General features: G+C 46.4%; 1 protein-coding gene across 1 annotated transcript in view; it reads right to left on the bottom strand.

Annotated features, from left to right (window-relative positions):
* Positions 1-26,029, bottom strand: part of LOC135057111 (uncharacterized) — a 194,019-nt gene that overhangs the window by 56,794 nt on the left and 111,196 nt on the right. Inside the window, exons 9-13 of the mRNA XM_063963010.1 lie at positions 22,549-22,660; positions 10,571-10,668; positions 10,303-10,414; positions 7,298-8,371; positions 5,985-6,065 (exon numbers count right to left, since the gene is read on the bottom strand). Of these exons, the coding sequence (XP_063819080.1) occupies positions 5,985-6,065; positions 7,298-8,371; positions 10,303-10,414; positions 10,571-10,668; positions 22,549-22,660 (1,477 nt within the window). The remainder of the gene's footprint in view (positions 1-5,984; positions 6,066-7,297; positions 8,372-10,302; positions 10,415-10,570; positions 10,669-22,548; positions 22,661-26,029) is intronic.

The raw sequence follows: 26,029 nt of genomic DNA, 5'->3' as shown, positions 1-26,029 counted from the left end.
ATGTGACTATAACAACTAATATCAGTGCAACTGGATTGTCATTATAACAATTGAATGCAAATAAGTTATCTGATTACTAACTATCTGACAAAGAACTATTATGTTGCAACTATGTGCCAAAACTTATATATCCTGATGAATATGGACTAACGCTAGTGATATACTGATATACAGTTACAGTCTGAATAAAGTATATTGCTTAGTGTCCTAATTGTTATAGGAATTGTGGTACTGTGATTTATTAATATTTTATATTTTTTATATTATGGTTGAATGCCTTATTCAATTCTTTTAATTGGATCCTTTGTGGATTTATTCCTCCATGTTTTGTGCTTTACTCGACTGTATTTTCATGGATAGAAAGTGTGAACCCAATATTGACATTCTCAAAAGTTTACACATGGACACCCCCCCAAACACACTCAGGTCCGGTTCCATGCGGCTGCGTAGAGCACCAGACTGATGACTGATGCTGCTTCCATCAGCTCAGTGGGATCCGCCATCTCTTGGTTCCTGCCAGTGCCTCCATTGACTTCTCCCACCCGACCAGGTACTCGGACACTTACCCTGCTGCATCCCGCCACTGCCAGGAACTGAGCCCTGCGTCGTCTGTGACCAGGCACCAGAGTGTGACCCTGGCTCCCGACACGCTTTGCCACCTGTGACTCTGTCACCAGAGCCCTGTGGCTGCCCGCTAGACACTGCATCACCGCGGGCTACTCGCCAACCTGCTGTGTCACTGCAGCCCCAGTGGACCCAGTTTAAGGGGGAAATGTGAGTTTTATGGGAAGTTTGGGGTACACCTGTATAGGACCACCGCTTACCATCCCCAGACAAATGGGCTATGTGAAAGGTTTAACAGTTTCCCTGTTTTTGGGATTATGCTCTAGTAGCTAAATGCAGGTATGTTTTGGACTGGATTGTGCAAGATTTTAGTCCATGGAGAGGGCCGAGCTCATCGTCGACGAGGGGTCCAGCAGGTCTCATGTGGGAACAGCTCTAGACCAACAGCTTCGGTAAGTGCAGTCAACACCAGATCCCTGACAGGCCCATGCTGATACTCCTCCTCAGCCTCCTCATACCCTGAACTTTATTTTATAATGGTTCTGATTTTCTCCCTCATAAAAAAGGGGGCATGTTCACTTTTAATTACTGATAACTATATGTCTCTGCAGATAGGACACATTGGGGAGATGGAGGGTATATGGTCCAAAAAGGGGTTTCTAGATTGTCTTTTTTGCTCTCTGTTATATACGGACTACTTTAAATCCAGACCACTTCCACAACGGCAACCGGTGGCTCCATTGGCCCTGCTCTCTCCATTATTATGTGGCCACGCCCCTTCCCCCAAGAAGCCACTCCCCTAAATATTACAGTAAGGGGTGCCAAAATATATTTTCAAAAAATTAGGATTGGGACGGCCCTGCACGCACTATCCCTATACTTTATACAGACTATCCCCTTATCAAAACAGAGGTGTAAAATACTCCATTCACTGTGGAAAGTAGCAGAGGTCAGCTGCACGTGGACAGGCGTAAAGGAGAAATTGCCGCTACAAGCGCTCACCAAACATAGATCAGAGCGCTTTGAAGCCAGCTGTAATTTCACCTGTCACAGGTATTGTACACAGCGGTAACAGTATGTTTGTCAGCAGTCTCCCTGCCATTGGCAGGCGACGCTGATAGTGAGAGTATTGCAGAGGTCTCAGCAGCGGAGATGATTCCCCATACAGGGGAGACGGCTCACCACAAAGAGTACAAGTGAATCCATCACACACAATGAAATACACATTCCTCTGGATACGGCCACTCTGAAAGGATAATAGCACCAGTAGCCGCGAGGACTGTGGATAAAAGTGGTAAATACAACCATATTAACACTCTTCTCTGCTTATATGTTTCAGAAAAACTCACTAACGCTTCAAGCTTAATACTAATTGCATAACTATCAGATAATGAACCTCTGACCCATGCGGGAGTGGTATGTTAGATAGACTAGACTTAGGTCGACAGTGTCTAGGTAGACCACTATTGGTCGACACGACAGTAAGTAGGTCGACAGAGACTCTAGTTCAACATGTACTATGTCGACATGAAAAAAGGTTGACATAAGTCTTTAAAAAAACATTGGTGTCGTTTTCTTCGTAGAGTGACCGGGAACCCCAATTAGTGCACCATGTCCCCTCGCATGGCTCGCTTTGCTTGTCGTACTTCGGGCAAAGTGCCTCGCTGCGCCCGGCACAGGTTACCTTTCCCAATTGTAGTCCACGTGGATCGTAAAGTATGAGAAAGTTCGAAAAAATGGAAAAGATTTTGAAAAACTCCTGTCGACCTAGAAACCATATATAATGGTAGAGCATCTACCATTATATATGTCTGTTGTGAGAGTCAGAGAGGTTCCTGCATTAGGAGGTGCAGGCCCTGACATGCCACATGGAGCATTATGGGGTTCCTCCAAGGTAGGTAGCTCTTAGCTTAGACATATTGTAGTAAGGAGCCATTATCGTGTGGCTCCTTGCTAGTTAATATTAGACCCAGATTGGGGTAATGGAGGTGTGAGGTGTGGTGCCTCTGGACTGGTTGGGCTGGATGGCTTTAGTGTGGCATACCATTACATTCTATTAACACTTTTCACTTATTAATTTTTTAACACTATTTCTCTATTTTAATTACATTTCATGTTTGTATCACCCTCTCTATAGCTTCGGCTTCCTAAATACTAATTTATTAACACTATAGTTTTTTCACTGGTATGCTACGCTGGGCTTTCTGGCTTATGCTGGTGTTTTGGGGTGCCACACCCTGCACCTAGATATAGCGCTTGGGACCCCAAATATACAGAGAGGCCTTGATGCGGCTTTGGGGCTTATTTACACATTTGCGCAAATATGTGTAACCAAGATCTCTGAATTCTAATATTATGTGGGATTTATATCTGGTTACTGTTATCATTCAGGGTGCTGGGGGAAACAATGTCTCTCTTTTTTTCTGACGTACTTACTGTCGACCAACAGTGGTCAATCTAGACATTGTCAACCTGGAGACCGAATCCTGACACATGCTCTATAGTAAACTTTGTATACTAATTATTGCATGCTGAACTTAGGGATTTCCTGGCTCAGTGCACACCTGCGTTTAAATATTTTTTATCCCAGGCCAGCATTTCAGGATCATTGTAGCTGGATGTCTCCTATGTTGTGCATTGTTTTTTATTAATAGGATAATTGTGTTTTTTGTTTTTTTTTCAATAATTGTATTTCATTGTATTGCTGACCGGTTGATGTTTATGTGCAAATTGTGTCAATATTTTACACCTCTGTTTTTATTAATCAAATTAATAAGTGTATACCTTGTACCAGCGCTTTTAATGCCATTTTGTTTGATATGTTTCCTTTATTAGGGGGTGGAGTATACCCCTCTGAAAAGCAGCAGGTATTTTGGTAACTAATAGGCGCCTGGTCATGTCTTTGTTATTTTTCTATCCCCCTTATCAGCTGCTTCCTTCCTGCATTTTCCTTTTCTGCTCGTTTATATAATCTTACGAGAAACAAGAAATCCACTTGGTTGATAGGTAAAGGTTTTATTACGCTATTTGTGAATAGACCACAGCATTGTATAACAGGTCCCTATATACACTGTTGTTTACTTACTTTATGTATCACTGTATAAAAAAACAAAACAAAAAAAGCTTAAACTTCCACAAGTCACTGTGCAAACTATAGTACACAATATAGGAGTCATTACAAACCATAGTCCAGTAATTCAAGTAACTTACGTAGAGAGAAGCAGCATCTACCTGACTATGGTGTTACATACATCACATCCGGAAAGCACAATTGTCACTGACACAGCGCAGGCAGCCATTTTGTGGTGGATTCTTTAGAACACAGCCAGTCATTAGAAGAAGCACCTCAGTGATGTCACTGGTTCTTCGTGAATGGATAGTACAGCTGCACCCACTGTACTCTTATAAGTCCTATCCAACATTTGGTATTGTCTTTGCTGTATCGGGCACAAACATATCACACATTGCTGTACATTAATGGGATCGTCAACAATAGCACAATCAGATGAGACAGATGGAAAGGATGACCCTGTCCTATTGAGCTTACAATAAGGTAGAGAACCACTTTATACATGAGGAAGCGGAATAACACCTGTCGCTCTTGGTGCCGGTACGTGCTTATGGGTACAACCACTGTGCACATTGTTGGCTCCTGCCAGTTGGTGGATAAAGATAATGGGTTAGATTTACATCCATTGGTGTCTTAGTCTCACCATTGAACATGTCAAATATGCAAAATGACAGGAGTTATCAAGATGTCCATAGAGGAAGAATCTCCCTATGTACTAAGGAGAAGTGGAATCTATATACCCAGAATTTTTGGAACCACTGGAGGTAATTTTGCAACTGGAAATAATTCTGCCCCATAAGCATTTCATTGTAAACATATACACCAATGTATAGGGCCAGTGTGTACGTACGTTTCGCTTCTGTGCCATCTTTTCTGAGATAATCAAACCCAGATACTATTTTAAGACCAAAGTCTTTATTTTTGCAAACCTATGCCCTTATTTATCAATGAGTGATAAATTGCACCAGCCAATCAGCTCCAAACTGCCATGTTACAGACTGTGTTTGAAAAATGACAGGAGTGGATTGGCTGGTGCAGTTTATCACTCACAGTGAAATTTATCACTCATTGATAAATGAGGGCATACATTTACTAAGAGTTTGTAAATCATGTGACATGTAAAACTATAGGATCTCTACCACCTTTACACATTCAAGTCATTTTACATGGGGTCCACAGACCACGGATGAAAGGTCACCATGAAGAGGCACTGTACACCCTCTGACCACCATGCAAACCAAAATAGTCATTTAACATGTCACAATACAAGACTGGATGCATATAACTCATTATACAGTTTTACACCCGTGCAGTGAAGTCATGGCCCACCAACCCCAAAAACACATATAAATGCACCTATAAAAAAAAGGTGCATTTAAAAAAAAAAAAAAAAAAGCCACATAGCATCATCCAATCCAATGTGCATGGTGTGGTAACATTTCTGTAGCTGTGGTAATAGAAAATAAGGCCAGCAAGAAAGTATCTGGCACTCTCAATTACAGACTATAACCAAAGATAATATAATAGTGCCCCAGACCTCACATTATATCTCCATTCCACTGGGCAAAATTATCTGTGAAAAAAACAAAAACAACTAGGCACTGCCTATTGCAGAACATCTTCCAATCACCATGCACTGGATTAGAATATAGGACCTCATTCCGAGTTGTTCGCTCGCAAGCTACTTTTAGCAGCCGTGCAAACGCATTGTTGCCGCCCACGGGGGAGTGTATTTTAGCTTTGCAAGTGTGCGATCGCATGTGTAGCCGAGCGGTACAAAAACATTTTGTGCAAAACAAGACCAGCCCTGTAGTTACTTATCCTGTGCGATCCTTCTAGCGTCGGAGGTCCCGGAATTGACGTCAGATACCCGCCCTGCAAACGCCTGGTCACGCCTGTGTTTTCGCTACCACTCCCTGAAAACTGTCAGTTGACACCTATGAACGCCCTCTTACTGTCAATCTCCTTGCGATTGGCTGTGCGAATGGATTCGTCGCTAGAAACATTGCACAGCAACGATGCTGTTTGTACCTGTATGATGCGCGTGCTTTTTGCGGTGCATGCGCAGTTTTGCCGTTTTGTACCTGATCGCTGCGCCTCGAAAATCGGCAGCGTGCGATCAACTCGGAATGACCCCCATAAATCCAATGAGTTGCATTTTTGACAATGAAATACTCAGTATGACATTACCCCTGATGATATCTCATTGTCAAACATGAAATGCGTTGATGATATCCTAATCCTGTGTATGACTATTAAGAGACACTTGGAGTCTCCTGTATATCTGTTCAGATAAACTACATTTGATTTTAACCAATTGAAATATGTGATAATATGGATGAGACTGTACCAAAAATAAAACTAAATGTTCTCATCTGAACCACAAGAATTTTTGAGGCATCAAAATATTTCCAGACATCTGAGGCATTATCTCAAAGAAATGGAAAACAAGAAATCAAAAAGTACCAAGAATGACAAATACACTTTATTACTAAACAAAATTGCAAACGTACTCTACAGATATACAGGAGAATCCAAGTACCTCTTAATAGCCATACACTGGTTCATGATATCAACGCAACGCGGTTCATCTCTAACACTGAGATATTGGGGGTAATTCTGAGTTGATCGCAGCAGGAACTTTGTTAGCAGTTGGGCAAAACCATGGCCCTCATTCCGAGTTGATCGCTCGTTATTTTTCATCGCATCGCAGTGAAATTTCGCTTAGTGCGCATGCGCAATAGTCGCACTGCGACTGCGCCAAGTAACTTTGCTATGAAGATAGGATTTTTACTCACGGCTTTTTCTTCGCTCCGGCGATCGTAGTGTGATTGACAGGAAATGGGTGTTACTGGGCGGAAACACGGCGTTTTAGGGGCGTGTGGATGAAAACGCTACCGTTTCCGGAAAAAACGCAGGAGTGGCCGGAGAAACGGGGGAGTGTCTGGGCGAACGCTGAGTGTGTTTATGACGTCAAACCAGGAACGACAAGCACTGAACTGATCGCACAGGCAGAGTAAGTGTGGAGCTACTCTAAAACTGCTAAGTAGTTTGTGATCGCAATAATGCGAATACATCGGTCGCAATTTTAGGATGCTAAGATACACTCCCAGTAGGCGTAGGCTTAGCGTGTGTAACTCTGCTAAATTCGCCTTGCGACCGATCAACTCGGAATGAGGGCCCATGTGCGATGCAGCGGAGGCAGATATAACATGTGCAGAGAGAGTTAGATTTGGGTGTGGTGTGTTCAATCTGCAATCTAAATTGCAGTGTAAAAATAAAGCAGCCCGTATTTACCCTGCACAGAAACAAAATAACCCACCCAAATCTAACTCTCTCTGCAAATGTTATATCTGCCTCCCCTGCAGTGCACATGGTTTTGCCCAACTGCTAACAAAGTTCCTGCTGCGATCAACTCAGAATTACCCCCATTGTCAGTAGGACATTACCATGGAAGAAGTCCTACTGACAGAACGAGTTAAGTTCACATTAGTGGTTTCTAAATAGCTATAACAACGTGGTATGTTACCTGTTACTACTAGAGACAGTAGTAAAAATATCTAATTGAATAAGGATATTGCAATTACTTCCACACAAGAGTGATCGGTTTAGTCTTCTGAGATTTTTGTGCTGTTCATAACTAGACTTTTAGTCTATCAGCTCATGGAAATTGTTGTTCCCTTGCATGAATTCTCTTATGTTTAACAAGATGTGACTTCTGTTTAAAGCATTTACCACACACAGAGCACGGAAATGGCTTCTCACCTGTATGAGTTCTCTGATGCGCAACTAGATCTGATTTGTCTCTAAAACATTTCCCACACTCAGAGCATGGAAATTCCTTCTCACCTGTGTGAATTCTCTGATGTATAAGAAGACTTGATTTATGTGCAAAACATTTCCCGCACTCCAAACATGGAAATGGTTTCTCACCTGTGTGAGTTCTCTGGTGTGTAACAAGATGCAATTTCTGTGTAAAACATTTCCCACACTCCAAACATGAAAATGGCTTCTCATCTGTGTGACTTCTCTGATGTGTAACAAGATGTAGTTTCTGTGTAAAACATTTCCCACACTCAGAGCATGGAAATGGTTTCTCACCTGTGTGACTTCTCTGATGTCTAACCAAATTTGATTTAGCTGTAAAACATTTCCCACACTCAGAACATGGAAATGGCTTCTCACCTGTGTGAGTTCTCTGATGTTTAACGAGATCTGATTTCTGTGTAAAACATTTCCCACACTCTGAGCAAGGAAACACTGGCTCGCCTGTGTGAATTTTCAAATGTGTATCAAGATTTAGTTTGTATGTAAAACATTTCCCACACTCAGAGCATGGAAATGGCTTCTCACCTATGTGAATTTTCTGATGTTTGATAAGGTTATATTTCTGTGTAAAACATTTCCCACACTCAGAACAAGGAAATAGCCTCTCACCGGTGTGACTTCTGTGATTCCTAACAAAGTCTGACTGATGTACAAAACTTTTACCACATTCAGAACTGGAAAATACTGAATCACCTTTATGAGCAGTATTTTGTGTCATTATATCTGACTGATGAGAACATTCCCCATGATTGTAGGGATCAGGTGATTTATCTGCAGTGAGAAGTAATGGAAATGTCTTAAAAATAATGGGAATTTTCAACAGAGAATCCTGTGTAATGTTATAATCTATTTTAAAAGCTGGAGACACACTAAGATATCCCTTCGAGGTCATCTGGTTTCTGCATTCATCTGTGGATATAAATGGATATGGAATTTTCTTGTACATTGAGGAGCACATTTTAATATGGTTAGAGACATTTTCCTTTGCAAATAGTAAAAACTTATTATACTACAATATAATCACAGCAAATGTGACTCTTTACCTGCATGTGAGATACACCAGAGAGTGTGGGGAGGAGACTGGTCAGATCTCTGGGCAGGTAACATACAATGACATGATGTTAGTGGGAGAGCAGGAGTATAATAGGGGCTGATGGCTCCTGATGTATGAGATACACCAGAGAGTGTGGAAAGGAGACTGGTCGGACCTCTGGGCTGGTAACACACAGTGACATGATGTGAGGGGGAGGGCAGGAGTATAATAGGGGCTGATGGCTCCTGATGTACGAGATAGACCAGAGAGTGTGGGGAGGAGACTGGTCAGACCTCTGGGCTGGTAACACACAGTGACATGATGTGAGGGGAGAGCAGGAGTATAATAGGGGCTGATGGCTCCTGATGTAAGAGATACACCAGAGAGTGTGGGGAGGAGACTGGTCAGACCTCTGGGCTGGTAACACACAGTGACATGATGTGAGGGGAGAGCAGGAGTATAATAGGGGCTGATGGCTCCTGATGTAAGAGATACACCAGAGAGTGTGGGGAGGAGACTGGTCAGATCTCTGGGCAGGTAACACACAGTGACATGATGTTAGTGGGAGAGCAGGAGTATAATAGGGGCTGATGGCTTCTGATGTATGAGATACACCAGAGAGTGTGAGGAGGAGACTGGTCAGACCTCTGGGCTGGTAACACACAGTGACATGATGTGAGGGGAGAGCAGGAGTATAATAGGGGCTGATGGCTCCTGATGTAAGAGATACACCAGAGAGTGTGTGGAGGAGACTGGTCAGATCTCTGGGCAGGTAACACACAGTGACATGATGTGAGGGGGAGAGCAGGAGTATAATAGGGGCTGATGGCTCCTGATGTATGAGATACACCAGAGAGTGTGTGGAGGAGACTGGTCAGATCTCTGGGCAGGTAACACACAGTGACATGATGTTAGTGGGAGAGCAGGAGTATAATAGGGGCTGATGGCTCATGATGTTTGAGGGAACACCAGAGAGTGTGTGGAGGAGACTGGTCAGACCTCTGGGCTGGTAACACACAGTGAGATGATGTGAGGAGGAGAGCAGGAGTATAATGGGGGCTGATGGCTCCTGATGTATGAGATACACCAGAGAGTGTGGGGAGGAGACTGGTCAGATCTCAGGGCTGGTAACACACAGTGACATGATGTTAGTGGGAGAGCAGGAGTATAATAGGGGCTGATGGCTCATGATGTTTGAGGGAACACCAGAGAGTGTGTGGAGGAGACTGGTCAGACCTCTGGGCTGGTAACACACAGTGAGATGATGTGAGGAGGAGAGCAGGAGTATAATAGGGGCTGATGGCTCCTGATGTATGAGATACACCAGATAGTGTGGGGAGGAGACTGGTCAGATCTCTGGGCTGGTAACACAGTGACATGATGTGAGGGGAGAGCAGGAGTATAATAGAGGCTGATGGCACCTGATGTATGAGATACACCAGAGAGTGTGGGGAGGAGACTGGTCAGATCTCTGGGCTGGTAACTCACAGTGACATGATGTGAGGGGGAGAGCAGGAGCATAATAGGGGCTGATGGCTCATGATGTTTGAGGGAACACCAGAGAGTGTGTGGAGGAGACTGGTCAGACCTCTGGGCTGGTAACACACAGTGACATGATGTGAGGAGAAGAGCAGGAGTATAATAAGGGCTGATGGCTCCTAATGTACGAGATACACCAGAGAGTGTGGGGAGGACACTGGTCAGATTAGTCTGTACTGACAGAGGAGGGTGCAGGATGAGAGATTGCTGTAGTGACTGAGAAAGGAGAATATGTGACTTTTTTCTATAATAAGTGATTATTACTCACCTGTACTGATATCTGTAGATATTTCCTCCTCCTTACACTGCTGATCACCCCTCACATACGTCTCTTCTTCTTCCTCTATATCTTCTACCTTAATATTAGTAATATATTCACCCTAAAAAATACACAAAACATTAATATAACTCTTTACTATTATCTGATGTCATTGATTTAAGCAATAGAATATAATTGTATAAGACACACAGGTTCAATAGAGATCATATAGTGCAGTCACTGTGGTATACTGGAGAGATTCCTAAATCCCACCTACCTGATCCTCCTGTGGGTTCCTGCGATTCTCCTCTGTACAATCCTGGGAATACAGAGGACGGGGACATCTCTCTGGGGTATCTCTGTTACTGAGTCCATCTGTAGGAGACACACAGTGACTGAGTGTGTGTGTGTATATATATATATATATATATATATATATATATCTCTATCTATATATATACACACACACACACACACACACACACACACACACACACATACATACATACATACTCTATGGATAAAAGTATTTGGCCACACCTGTTAATTACTGAATTCAGGTTTTTTAATAAGACACATTTGTGATACAAAATGGGTCATCTGAAGAGCTCACTGACTACAAGTGTGGTACTGTGATAGGATGATGCCACCTTTGCAATAAGAAAGTTTGTGAAATTTCATCCCTGCTGGATATTCCACGGTCACATGTAAGGGATATTGGGGGTATTTCAGACCTGGTCGCTCGCTAGCGTTTTTTGCAGCGCTGCGATCCGGTCAGAACTGCGCATGCATATGCACCGCAATTCTCAAGACGCGTCGCATGGGTACAAAGCAGATCGTTGCTGTGCGATGGGTTTTACGAAAAATCCATTCGCACAGCCAATCGCAAGGAGATTGACAGGAAGAAGGCATTTGTGGGTGACAATTGACCGTTTTCAGGGAGTGGTTGGAAAAACGCAGGCATGTCCAAGCGTTTGCAGGGCGGGTGTCTGACGTCAATTACGGCCCTGGACAGGCTGAAGTGATCGCAACGGCTGAGTACGTTCTGGGCAACTCAGAAAATACAGAAAGTTTTTTATACCGCTCGGCTGCACATGCGATTGCACACTTGCACAGCTGAAATACACTCCCTGGTGGGCGGTGACTAAGCGAACGCTGGACTGCAAAAACACACTAGCGAGTGATCAGGTCTGAATTACCCCCATTATTAGAAAGTGGAAGCGTTTAGGAACAACAGCAACTCCACGTAAAATCACAGAGCGGAGTCAACGACTGCTAAGGCGCATGGTGCATAAAAGTCCCCAACGCTCTGCTGATTCCACAGCTGAAGAGTTCCGAACTTCCACTGGCATTGATGCAAGCACAAAAACTGCAGTGGGAGCTTAATGGAATGGGTTTCCATGGCCGAGCAGCTGCATGCAAGCCTCACATCACCAATTCCAATGCCAAGCGTCGGATGGAGTGGTGTAAAGGACACCGACACTGGACTGTGGAGTGATGAATCACGCTTCTCTGTTTGGCAGTCAGATGGGTGAGTCTGGGTTTGGTGGATTCTGGGAGAACATTACCTGCCTGACTGCATTGTGCCAACTATGAAGTTTGGTGGAGGAGGGATAATGGTATGGGACTGTTTTTAAGGGTTTGGGCCAGGCCCCTTATCTCCAGTGAAGGGCAATCTTAATGCTTCAGCATACCAAGACATTTTGGACAATGCTATGCTTCCAACTTTGTGGAAACAGTTTGGGGAAGGCCCTTTTATTTTTCGACATGACTATGACCCAGTGCACAAAGCAAGGACTATAAAGACACGGCTTGATGCATTTAAGTGTGGAAGAACTTGCCGCACAGAGCCCTGACCTCAACCCCATCGAGCACCTTTGGGATGAACTGTAATGGAGATTGTGAGCCAGACCTTCTCACCCAACGTCAGTGTCTGACCTCATAAATGCTCTACAGAATAAATGGGCACGAATTCCCACAGGAACACTTCAAATCTTGTGGAAAGCCATCCAAGAAGATTGGAAGCTGCAAAAGGGGGACCAACTCCATATTAAATTATATGTATTTGAATAAAATGACAGTACAGTCCCTCTTGGTGTAGCGTCAGAATACTTTTGTCCATATACTGTAAATTTATAACAGTTTATGTGTAATTTATTGTTAAGCATAGTTATAAATGAACTTGATTGGAAAAGCAGGACTGGCTCATTATTCAGTGAAGTGGGTGGCGGCGGGCGACTTGAATACAGTTGTAGGTGGTCGGAATAAACACCCGAGATTCAATAGCCTCCCAGATGATCTGGGATTGTAGGCAATAATCCGGGATTGATCCGGGACCCTGGCCTGAACAATCACCGGCCTGTACACTGCCAGCCTTTCCCGAGAGAGCGGACAGCAAAGAAGAATGGGGCCTGCTTGTGGCTGCCATCTTGCCGCCTACAAGTGACACTCTCTGTTGTCGACTCCAGCCTGCATCAGCCGTCGTGGACCCCCAACACTGGAGACAATGTGGGCCATCACCCTGCCTCCTGAAGCTCTCCCAGTGCCACTCCACCTATCCAACCACTGGTGGTCCTTCTCCCAGGTGCCAGCCGATTGCAACAATGGCTGCATTTGGCACTACAGGCTTTTTTAGGTTCCTTAGCTCATCAGTCTTCACCAGCGGACCGGCAGTCTCATCCTTGGGTCTGATCCCTACAAGGGCTATTTTATTTTTATTTTTGTAAAACTTTTATTTTGTTTTATTTTAACTTGTCTTAACCTCTACTGTGCCTTCCCATCCCCTACACTCCTGCTTTTCTTATCCTTACTCATTTTAAGCAAGTCTGTTTCCACTTTTAATTCTGGACTCTACTGGTATTATTTTGGCAGCTACAGCCTCGAATTACTGACAGAGAACGCCACAGACCGCCTGTGTTTCCGGAGAGATTCATCCCATCGGTGCCCGGCCTCCATAGCTGCCATGTGGCCTCACCTATGCCATGAGAACACCTGGAGCAGGCCTACTTGGACCTGACGGTTGTGTTGGGTCTCTACTCCAAGTGTTAGCATCATGATTGAATGACGGCGGGCGTCCGGGGGCAGCAATGCGGTATTGGGAGGGGGGGGGGGGGGAACGCAGTCCTGCTGGAGGAAGAACACTATATAAATTAAAATAAGAATTTACTCACCGGTAATTCTATTTCTCGTAGTCCGTAGTGGATGCTGGGTACTCCGTAAGGACCATGGGGAATAGACGGGCTCCGCAGGAGACTGGGCACTCTTAAAAGAAAGATTAGGTACTACATCTGGTGTGCACTGGCTCCTCCCTCTATGCCCCTCCTCCAGACCTCAGTTAGGGAAACTGTGCCCGGAAGAGCTGACATTACTAGGAAAGGATTTGGAATCCAGGGTAAGACTCATACCAGCCACACCAATCACACCGTACAACTTGTGATAACTATACCCAGTTAACAGTATGAACAACAACTGAGCCTCATTCAACAGATGGCTCAGAACAATAACCCTATAGTTAAGCAATAACTATACACAAGTATTGCAGAAAGTCCGCACTTGGGACGGGCTCCCAGCATCCACTACGGACTACGAGAAATAGAATTACCGGTGAGTAAATTCTTATTTTCTCTGACGTCCTAGTGGATGCTGGGTACTCCGTAAGGACCATGGGGATAATACCAAAGCTCCCAAACGGGCGGGAGAGTGCGGATGACTCTGCAGCACCGAATGAGCAAACTCAAGGTCCTCCTCAGCCAGGGTATCAAACTTGTAGAATTTTGCAAAAGTGTTTGATCCCGACCAAGTAGCAGCTCGGCAAAGTTGTAAAGCCGAGACCCCTCGGGCAGCCGCCCAAGAAGAGCGCCCTTCCTCGTGGAATGGGCTTTTACTGATTTAGGATGCGGCAGTCCAGCCGCAGAATGTACAAGTTGAATCGTGCTACAGATCCAGCGAGCAATAGTCTGCTTAGAAGCAGGAGCACCCAGCTTGTTGGGTGCATGCAGGATAAACAGCGAGTCCGTTTTTCTGACTCTAGCCGTCCTGGAAACATAGATGTTCAGGGCCCGGACTACGTCCAGCAACTTGGAATCCTCCAAGTCCAGAGTAGCCGCAGGCACCACAATAGGTTGGTTCAAATGAAACGCTGATACCACCTTTGGGAGAAATTGGGGACGAGTCCTCAATTCTGCCCTGTCCATATGGAAAATCAGATATGGGCTTTTACAGGACAAAGCCGCCAATTCTGACACACGCCTAGCTGAGGCCAAGGCCAACAGCATGACTACCTTCCCTGTGAGATACGTCAACTCCCCGGTCTGAAGTGGCTCAAACCAATGTGATTTTAGGAAATCCAACACTACGTTGAGATCCCAAGGTGCCACTGGAGGCACAAAAGGGGGCTGAATATGCAGCACTCCCTTAACAACGTCTGAACTTCAGGCAGCGTCTTTCCTAGCCTTAAACAGCGTAGGAATCACTTCATCTGGAACGCCCTTTTCCGTTAGGATCCGGCGTTCAACCGCCAAGCCTTCAAACGCAGCCACGGTAAGTCTTGGAACAGACAGGGCCCCTGCAGTAACAGGTCCTGTCTGAGAGACAGAGGCCATGGGTCCTCCGAGATCATTTCTTGTAGTTCTGGGTACCAAGTTCTTCTTGGCCCATCCGGAACTACGAGTATAGTTCTTACTCCTCTCTTACTTACTATCCTCAGTACCTTGGGTATGAGAGGAAGAGGAGGGAACACATAAACCGACTGGTACACCCACGGTGTCACTAGTGCGTCCACAGCTATCGCCTGAGGGTTTCTTGACCTGGCGCAATACTTTTTTAGCTTTTTGTTGAGGCGGGACGCCATCATGTCCACCTGTGGCCGTTCCCAACGGTTTACAATCTGCGTGAAGACTTCTGGATGAAGTCCCCACTCTCCCGGGTGGAGGTCGTGCCTGCTGAGGAAGTCTGCTTCCCAGTTTTCCACACCCGGAATGAACACTGCTGACAGTGTTAGTACGTGATTCTCCGCCCAACGGAGAATCCTTGTGGCTTCTGCCAACGCCATCCTGCTTCTTGTGCCGCCTTGTCGGTTTACATGGGCGACAGCCGTGATGTTGTCTGACTGAATCAGCACCGGCTGGTTTTGAAGCAGGGGTTCTGCTTGACTTAGGGCATTGTAAATGGCCCTTAGGTCCAGAATATTTATGTGTAGGGAAGTCTCCTGACTCGACCATTGTCCTTGGAAGTTTCTTCCCTGAGTGACTGCTCCCCAACCTCGGAGGCTTGCATCCGTGGTCACCAGGACCCAGTCCTGAATGCCGAATCTGCGGCCCTCGAGAAGATGAGCACTCTGCAGCCACCACAGCAGAGACACCCTGGCCCTCGGGGACAGGGTTTTCAGCCGATGCATCTGAAGATGCGATCCTCACTTGTCTAACAGATCCCACTGAAAGTTCCTTGCATGGAACCTGCCGAAGGGAATTGCTTCGTAAGAAGCTACCATCTTTCCCAGGACTCGCGTGCAGTGATGCACCGACACCTGTTTTGGTTTCAGGAGGTCTCTGACCAGAGATGAGAAATCCTTGGCCTTCTCCTCCGGGAGAAACACCTTCTTCTGTTCTGTGTCCAGAAACATGCCCAATATCAGCAGACGCGTCGTAGGAACCAGCTGCGACTCTGGGATATTCAGAATCAAGCCGTGCTGTTGTAGCACTTCCTGAGATAGTGCTACTCCGACCAACAACTGCTCCTTGGACCTCGCCTTTATAAGGAGATCGTCCAAGTACGGGATAATTATAACTCCCTTCTTTCGAAGGAGTATCATCATTTCGGCCATTACCTTGGTACATACCCTCGGTGCCGTGGACAGACCAAACGGCAACGTCTGGAATTGGTAATGGCAGTTCTGTAACACAAACCTGAGGTACTCCTGGTGAGGTGGGTAAATGGGGACATGTAGGTAAGCATCCTTGATGTCCAGTGACACCATAAAATCCCCCTCTTCCAGGCTTGCAATAACCGCCCTGAGCGATTCCATTTTGAACTTGAACTTCCTTATATAAGTGTTCAAGGATTTCAAATTTAGAATGGGTCACACCGAACCGTCTGGTTTCGGTACCACAAACATTGTGGAATAGTAACCTCGTCCCTGTTGAAGGAGAGGAACTTTGATTATCACCTGCTGGAGGTACAGCTTGTGAATTGCCGCCAGTACTACCTCCCTTTCCTTGGGAGTAGCTGGCAAGGCTGATTTGAGGTAATGGCGAGGGGGAGACATCTCGAACTCCAGCTTGTATCCCTGAGATACCACTTGTAGAACCCAGAGATCCACTTGTGAGCGAACCCACTGGTCGCTGAAGTTCCGGAGACGGGCCCCCACCGCACCTGGCTCCACCTGTGGAGCCCCAGCGTCATGCGGTGGACTTAGTGGAAGCAGGGGAGGATATTTGTTCCTGGGAACTGGCTGTCTGGTGCAGCTTTTTCCCTCTACCCCTGCCTCTGGGCAGAAAGGACGCGCCTCTGACCCGCTTGCCTTTCTGAGGCCGAAAGGACTGTACTTGATAATACGGTGCTTTCTTAGGCTGTGAGGGAACCTGAGGTAAAAAAAGTCGACTTCCCAGCTGTTGCTGTGGATACGAGGTCCGAGAGACGTCCCCAAACAATTCCTCACCCTTATAAGGCAAAACTTCCATGTGCCTTTTAGAATCAGCATCACCTGTCCACTGCCGAGTCCATAATACTCTCCTGGCAGAAATGGACATTGCATTAATTCTAGATGCCAGCCGGCAAATGTCCCTCTGTGCATCCCTCATATATAAGACTACGTCTTTAATATGCTCTATGGTTAGCAAAATAGTATCCCTGTCAAGGGATCAATGTTATCTGATAGGGAATCAGACCATGCTGCTGCAGCACTACACATCCATGCTGAAGCAATAGCAGGTCTCAGTATAGTACCTGAGTGTGTATACACAGACTTCAGGATAGCCTCCTGCTTTCTATCTGCAGGCTCCTTTAAGGCGGCCGTATCCTGAGACGGCAGTGCCACCTTTTTTGATAAGCGTGTGAGTGCCTTGTCCACCCTAGGGGATGTTTCCCAACGCAACCTGTCCGTTGGCGGGAAAGGGTACGCCATTAGTAACCGCTTAGAAATCACTAATTTCTTATCTGGGGAACACCACGCTTCTTCACACAAGTCATTTAACTCATCAGATGGGGGAAAAGTCCCTGGCTGCTTTTTCTCCTCAAACATAATACCCTTTTTTGTGGTAACCGGGTTAATGTCAGAAATGTGCAACACATTTTTCATTGCCGTAATCATGCATCAGATGGCCCTTGTGGATTGTACATTTGTCTCATCCTCGTCGACACTGGAGTCAGACTCCGTGTCGACATCTGTGTCTGCCATCTGAGGTAGCGGGCGTTTTTGAGCCCCTGATGGCCTCTGAGACGCTTGGGCAGGCGCGGGCTGAGATGCCGGCTGTCCCAAAGCTGTTACGTCATCGAACCTTTTATGCAAGGAGTTGACACTGTCGGTTAATACCTTCCACATATCCATCCACTCTGGTGTCGGCCCCGCAGGGGGCGACATCACACTTATCGGCTCCTGCTCCGCCTCCACGTAAGCGTCCTCCTCAAACATGTCGACACAGCCGTACCGACACACCGCACACACACACAGGGAATGCTCTGACTGAGGACAGGACCCCACAAAGTCCTTTGGGGAGACAGAGAGAGAGTATGCCAGCACACACCAGAGCGCTATATAACAGAGGGATGTACACTAATACAAAGTGAATTTTCCCCCAATAGCTGCTTATATAACAATTTGCACCTAAATTTATGTGCCCCCCCTCTCTTTTTTACCCTTTCCGTAGTGTATACTGCAGGGGAGAGCCTGGGGAGCGTCCTTCCAGCGGAGCTGTGAAGAGAAAATGGCGCTGGCTGTGCTGAGGAAGATAGCCCCGCCCCTTCAGCGGCGGGCTTCTCCCGCTTTTTTAATAATATTTATGGCGGGGGATTAGGCACATATACAGTTTAGAACTGTATTATGTGCATTTTGCCAAGTAAGGTATACAAATTGCAGCCCAGGGCGCCCCCCTCCCCCCCCCCCAGCGCCCTGCACCCACCAGTGACCGGAGCGTGTGGTGTGCTGTGGGAGCAATAGCGCACAGCTGCAGTGCTGTGCGCTACCTTATTGAAGACCGGAGTCTTCAGCCGCCGATTTTCTCCCGGAATCTTCCGTCTTCTGGCTCCGCAAGGGGGACGGCGGCGCGGCTCCGGGAACGGACAATCGAGGTCGGGCCCTGTGTTCGATCCCTCTGGAGCTAATGGTGTCCAGTAGCCTTAGAAGCACAAGCTAGCTGCAAGCAGGTAGGTTTGCTTCTCTCCCCTAAGTCCCTCGTAGCAGTGAGTCTGTTGCCAGCAGATCTCACTGAAAATAAAAAACCTAACAAATACTTTCTTTTCTAGTAAGCTCAGGAGAGCCCACTAGGTGCATCCAGCTCTGGCCGGGCACAGATTCTAACTGAGGTCTGGAGGAGGGGCATAGAGGGAGGAGCCAGTGCACACCAGATGTAGTACCTAATCTTTCTTTTAAGAGTGCCCAGTCTCCTGCGGAGCCTGTCTATTCCCCATGGTCCTTACGGAGTACCCAGCATCCACTAGGACGTCAGAGAAATTATTATTAAGAAGATAAGAAATAATTTTTGTATGTTCCAGCCTTAAAGTAACAGTAATACAACAATAAACAGGAAACAAATAGGAAAAGTCAACATAAAGGAGTAAGAGAAAAGAGTCAATGAATGGTTGAATAGAAAAAGGTACCAAATGAAAAATGGCTATGGTGTTTCGAACTGAGTACCTGGAACTCAGAGGAGTGGGAGCAACTGGGGAGTTCCAGTACTCACGAGTGAAGCTGCAGCTAGTTATGAATGACCGCAGCAACGCCTACTCTAACTACTGACTCCGTTACTCCCCCCAGTGGTCGGTTGGTGCCTGCAGAGCTGATCTTCTCCTATAGCAGCCACGTTTGAATGGGCGAATTAGGTCTGCCCAGACTCCGATGCCCACAGGTCTTATGAGGTAACAAGGCACCAACTGAGACCGCGAGTGAATAAGGGGAAAGCTAACTAAGACTAGCATGACCACCAATGGGAGAGAATACAGAAAGGACAACAAACAGATTATGGGGGTCATTCCGAGTTGATCGCTAGCTGCTTTCGGTTGCTGCACAGCGATCAGGCAAAATAATGGCACTTCTGTGCATGCGTATGCGGCGCAATGCGCACGCACGTCGTACTATTACAAAGACCGATGTAGTTTCACACAAGGTCTAGCGAAGCTTTTCAGTCGCACTGCTGACTGCAGAGTGATTGACATGAAGTGGGCGTTACTGGGTGTCAACTGCCCGTTTTCAGGGAGTGTTCGAAAAAACGCAGACGTGCCAGAAAAAATGCAGGCGTGTCGGATAAAAACGCAGACGTGCCAGGAAAAACGCAGGCGTGGCTGGGCGAATGCAGGGCGTGTTTGTGTCAAAACAGGAACTGAACAGTTTGAAGTGATCGCAATCGCTGAGTAGATCTGAAGCTACTCTGACACTGCACAAAATTATTTTGTAGCCGCTCTGCGATCCTTTCGTTCGCACTTCTGCTAAGCTAAAATACACTCCCAGTGGAAGGCGGCATAGCGTTTGCACGGCTGCTAAAAACAGCTAGCGAACGATCAACTCGGAATGACCCCCTATGTGCGGCGCAGCCACCAAAATTCCCACATAGGAACCAAGGCACAGAGTGTTGAAAGCTAGGACACTGAATATATGAGTGATTGTGAAAGCGTAAGATGTAATAAGCAACTTAATAAACTGTGAAAGCAACAATACTCAAAGATGTTATAAGTGACTTAATAAACTGTGAAAGCAACAATGCTGTAAGATGTTATAATACAGAAATATAAGCCAGGCAGTGTCTGTGTGGAAACTCCACACACTGCTTAGCAAAAACCTGAATACCAAGCTGGCTGGATCTGGTCAGGTTATCGAGCAAGGTCTCCGAGCTGACAGGTTCAAACTGAAGCAGGAACTATCACCAGCATTTTGAGAGTGACCAGGAGGGAATATAACTGATGCTGCCCCAATCACCGCTAACTAAGTGCAGCTGCCCTGCTGCACGTACCAAGAACCTAAGCAATGGGGAACGTCTACTGCTTCTGACGTCCCCGTGGACAAGGAGTGCGGCGGCCCCCAGCACCAGGCATCAGCCTGTTGCTAGGTGCCAGGCGGGGACCAGGAGACCTTGCGCCCAGGCGTCCGCTTGTTGCTAGGTGCCGGGCAGGGGTCAGCGGGAGGCACGCCGTCCCGGCTCCCAGGCAACGGCTTGGCCGTGCTCCTCCTGGCGCTAACATATGGGAGCAGGATCTCAATGCGTTTCTCCGTAGGGACTTGCAGTTTCCTCAGAAGGTTAAACAATACTCATGAGTCACAACTATGTTTGTTAACACATTGGGGTATATTTACTAAAATTCGTCATTTCCCGTTTGAGGTCAAAGTTCAATCACGAATGACATCGAAAGTGTAAAATTGCAACTTTTTGAATTTAGTACGACTAATTTACTAAGCTGCCGTATTCTGCATTTTCGGATTTACCGATGTCGATGTCATTCGTTTTTTTTGGCAGTGTTTTACGTGAGTGACTTGTAAAACACTGCCGACTTTAATACAATGAATCTCGGACGGATCTGAGAGATCCGTGCTGGGCTTCATTGTGCACCTTTTTATAAATTAAAATCAGTGTTAAAATCCCCCAAAAAATTGCGTGGGGTCCCCCCTCCTAAGCCAAACCAGCCTCGGGCTCTTTGAGCCGGTCCTGGTTGAAAAAATATGGGGGGAAAAATGTCAGAGGTTCCCCCATATTTAAGCAACCAGCACCGGACTCTGCACCTGGTCCTGGTTCCAAAAATACGGGGGACAAAAAGCGTAGGGGTCCCCCGTATTTCTGAAACCAGCACCGGGCTCCACTAGCCAGATACATAATGCCACAGCCGGGGGACACTTTTATATAGGTCCCTGCGGCCCTGGCATTACATAACCAACTAGTCACCCCTGGCCGGGGTATCCTGGAGGAGTGGGGACCCCTTCAATCAAGGGGTCCCCCCCTCCAGCCACCCAAGGGCCAGGGGTGAAGCCCGAGGCTGCCCCCCCCCCATCCAAGGGCTGCGGATGGGAGGATGATAGCCGTTTTGTAAAAAAATTAATATTGTCTTTAGTAGCTGTACTACAAGTCCCAGCAAGCCTCCCCCGCAAGCTGGTACTTGGAGAACCACTAGTACCAGCATGCAGAGGAACACCGGGCCCGCTGGTACCTGTAGTACTACTACTAAAAAAATACACCAATAAAAACATAAGACACACACCTTGAAAGTAAAACTTTAATTCATACATCCACGCCTCCATATACACATACTTACCTATGTTCACACGAGGGTCGGTCCCCTTCTCCATGTAGAATCCATGGTGTACCTGTGAAAAAAATTATACTCACAAAATCCAGTGTAGAAGGCTCTTCTTGTAATCCATTTGTAATCCAGGTACTTGGCAAAATAAAAAAACGGATACCCGACCTCGCACTGAAAGGGGCCCCATGTTTTCACATGGGACCCCTTTCCCCGAATGCCAGAAACCCCCTCTGACTTATGTCTAAGAGGGCTCCATCAGCCAATCAGGGAGCACCACATTGTGGCACCCTCCTGATTGGCTGTGTGCTCCTGTACTGTATGACAGGCAGCACACGGCAGTGTTACAATGTAGCGCCTATGCGCTCCATTGTAACCAATGGTGGGAACTTTGTGGTCAGCGGTTGACCGAAATTAACCTCACCGCTGACCACAAAGTTCCCTAAGGTAATATACTCTCAAAAGTCACTTTATGACCAAAACTACTATACTTGGCAAGGGCAGCATGTGTGAGGCCGCCTCCCGATGCGTCCGCAATAAGATCAAAGATAAAAAAACATGGCAGACGACAGCCCATCTGGGATGTCAGGCGGTCGGCCGCCATGTTTTTTAATCAGAGCAGTTGCGTGTGATGTCACGCAGCTGCCCCAAAAATGGTTCTGGTCCGCCCACTCCACCCCCCTCCTCCTCCCCAATGCCACGTCACGGCATCCCCCCAAAGCCAAGTCTCCGCCACGCGAATGCTCGCCGCTGTCAATCACGTTGCGGTTGCCTCCATCGGAAAACTGCGCTGCGGGCCTGGTCTGAATGACCCCTTCTCACCTGTGCTGATATCTGTAGGGATTTCCTCCTCCTTACACTGCTGATCACCCATCACATACATCTCTTCTTCTCCCTTTATATCTTCTACCTTAATAATAATTAGATTCTTAACCTAGATTAGAATAAAAATATACCTTATGGTAAGAACTTATCATTGATAACGGTATTTCTATTAAGTCCACAGGATCCACAGGATAACACTGGGATATGATGACGCGACTGCGGATTTGCACCAAATGGTCAAAGCTTTCAGGCCTCCCAGCGTGCAATTGGCCCGTCCATATATTCCCGCCTCTTGGCTCAGGCAAATCAGTTGTTTTCCTAAAGCTCAAGGCAGGCGCATCATAGAGAGCCCTAATCAGGCGAGAAGAACACACATGAACACCCTTCCATACAAGAAGGAAGAGGTTAGTGAGTAAAAGGATCCTCAAATCAGGTGCGTCAGGGTGAGATCCCTGTGGATACTGTGGACTTAGGAGAAATACCATTATCAATGGTAAGTTCTTACCATAACGTATATTTCTCCTGCAGGGTCCACAGGTTATCCACAGGATAACACTGGGATGTCCCAAAGCAATTTAGTGGTGGGGACGCTCCTGACTGGACAGGAGAATCCTTCGCCCGAATTCAGCGTCCTGAGAGGCAAAGGTATCAACAGCATAATGTTTAATGAATGTGTTAATGGAAGACCATGTGGCTGCCTTACATATATGTTCTGCTGAAGCACCACGTTGTGCTGCCCATGATGGACCTACCTTACGAGTAGAGTGAGCAGAGACATTAGCCGGAACAGGGAGATCAGTTTGAGAATATGCTTCTGAAATCGTCATCCGAAGCCACCTCACCAGTGTCGGCTTATTAGCTCTCTCTTGTGAAATCCGTAGAGAATGAAGAGAGAATCTGTCTTTCTGATGGCACTGGTACGATCCACGTAGATCCTTAAGGCACGGACCACATCCAGCGATGCATCTCCCACAGAAATGTCCGGCCTTTGGAAAGCCGGAACTACAATTTCTTCGTTAAGGTGGAATTTAAACACCACCATAGGAAGATACCTAGATTTAGTTCTGAGAACCGCTCTATCTGGATAAAAAAATCAGAAATGGAGGACGACATGACAATGCCCCTAAATCTGACACTCTTCTAGCTGATGCCATGGCCAGTAGAAAGAGAACTTTAGCTGTCAACCATTTAAGATCCACTCTTTTAAGTGGTTCATATGGGGAAACTTTAAGGGCCTTTAGGACTAAACTTAAGTCCCAAGGCACTGTAGGAGGAACAAAAGGAGGTTGATTGCGCAGCATTCCCTGGAAAAAAGTACACACATCCTGTAGGCTGGCAATTTTCATTTTTTCAACTATACAGTCGGCTGACACTTGCACTCTCAAGGAAGCCACCCTTAAACCTTTATCCATTCCTGCCTGAAGGAATGCTAAAACCCTGGAAACTCTGAAAGACCTAAGGTCAAATTTCCGTTTACTGCACCATTGAATATAGGCTCGCCATATTCGGTGATAAATGCGAGCTGAGGAAGGTTTCCTTGCTCTGAGCATTGTTTGAATGACCTGTTGTGAGAATCATCTTGACTTCAAGATAAAGGTCTCAAGAGCAACGCCGTCAAAGACAGTCGATCCAGGTGTCTGTGATAACAAGGTACTTGAGTCAGTAGATCTGGATGTTGAGGGAATAGGAATGGAGCATCCATCAACATCCTCTGCAGATCTGTGTACCAATGGCTTCTGGGCTACGCTGGAGCTATTAGTATCACGGCACCCCTTCCTTGTTTTACCTTTCTCATCACCCTGGGTAATAAGGCAATTGGTGGAAACACATAGGCCAGATGAAAGTCCCATCTCACCGACAGGGCATCCACAAAGATTGCTTTGAGATCCTTTGTTCTTGACCTGTATGCGAGAATTTTGTTGATCTGACGGGACGCCAAGAGATCTATCTCCGACAATCCCCACCTGTCGACCAGGGTCTGGAAGACCTCTGGGTGTAGAGCCCATTCGTTTGCATGAATGGCGTGTCGACTGAGAAAATCCGCTTCCCAGTTTAGGACTCCTGGAACGAATGCTGCGGACAAGGCTGGATGATGAAGTTCTGCCACTTTAACATGTGATTTACCTCCTTCATTGCTTTTTGGCTGTGGGTTTCTCCCTGATGGTTGAGGTACACTACTGGCCGTCACATTGTCCGAGTGGATCTGAACTGGTTTCCCCTGAAGGATGTCCTTTGCCTGAATCAGCGCCATGTATATGGCCCAGAGTTCCAATATATTTATTGGCAGGCAACTTTCTTCCTTGGTCCACTGCCCCTGGAAACAAAACCTTCCTGACACCGCTCCCCAGTCCTGAAGGCTGGCATCCATTGTCAGAATTTCCCAGTCTGATATCCAAAAGGGTCTCCCTTTGTCCAGATGGGATGTCTGTTGATCTGACCCAGGAAACTGAGTCTTAACTGTTTTGGGACGTTTAAACACAGGTGCCTTGAATTTTAACACAGGCTCTGCTGAATCTTCAAAGGATAGAATCGCTTTCATTGCATTAACTCAGATATGTCCACTGAGCTGAAACCTTCTTCCTCATCCTTGTATGCAGAATCAGAGTGTAATGAGTCTTCATCCTCTGACGAATCCTCATCTGAAACATGTGTAGACTGTGAAGATGTTGTTTCATGTCTATGTGATTTACTTACCACTGGCCTTTCAGCCTGTTTCTGTTGAGAGGCTGCTACTTCCCCTGCTGGAAGTGATAAACCACAGGTGTAATGCTGCATGTAAGGGTTAATAGTGTAATCTATCCCTGGTACAGAAGTTGGAATTATCCACTCAGCTATACTGGATAATGGGGGTCATTCCAAGTTGATCGCTAGCTGCTTTCGTTCGTTGCACAGCGATCAGGCAAAAAATCGGCACTTCTGCGCATGCGTATGCGGCGCAATGTGCACGCGCGACGCATTAATGCAACGAACGCTGTAGTTTCACACACGGTCTAGCGTAGCATTTCAGTCGCACTGCTGACTGCAGAGTGATTGACAGGTAGAGGGTGTTTCTGGGTATCAACTGACCGTTTTCAGGGAGTGTTCGGAAAAACGAAGGCGTGCCAGGAAAAACGCAGGTAAGGCTGGGCGAACGCAGGGCGTGTTCGTGACATCAAAACAGGAACTGAATAGTCTGAAGTGATCGCAAGCGCTGAGTAGGTTTGAAGCTACTCTGAAACTGCACAAAATGATTTAGTAGCCGCTCTGCGATCCTTTCGTTCGCACTTCTGCTAAGCTAAAATACACTCCCAGTGGGCGGCGGCATAGCGTTTGCACGGCTGCTAAAAACTGCTAGCGAGCGAACAACTCGGAATGACCCTCAATGTCTGTGCAAACATAGCCCATGGGGGATCAACTTGCACCTATCTGCCTTGTATTTTTCAAGAGACCTTGGTGAAAGTTAAAACAATTTGGCCAAAAACCATCCTTAATCAGATCC

Source organism: Pseudophryne corroboree, chromosome 3 (assembly GCF_028390025.1).
Source record: "Pseudophryne corroboree isolate aPseCor3 chromosome 3, aPseCor3.hap2, whole genome shotgun sequence".
Taxonomy (NCBI): domain Eukaryota; kingdom Metazoa; phylum Chordata; class Amphibia; order Anura; family Myobatrachidae; genus Pseudophryne; species Pseudophryne corroboree.
Note: the sequence above shows the minus strand (reverse complement) of the source record. Positions and strands in the feature narration are given on the sequence as shown.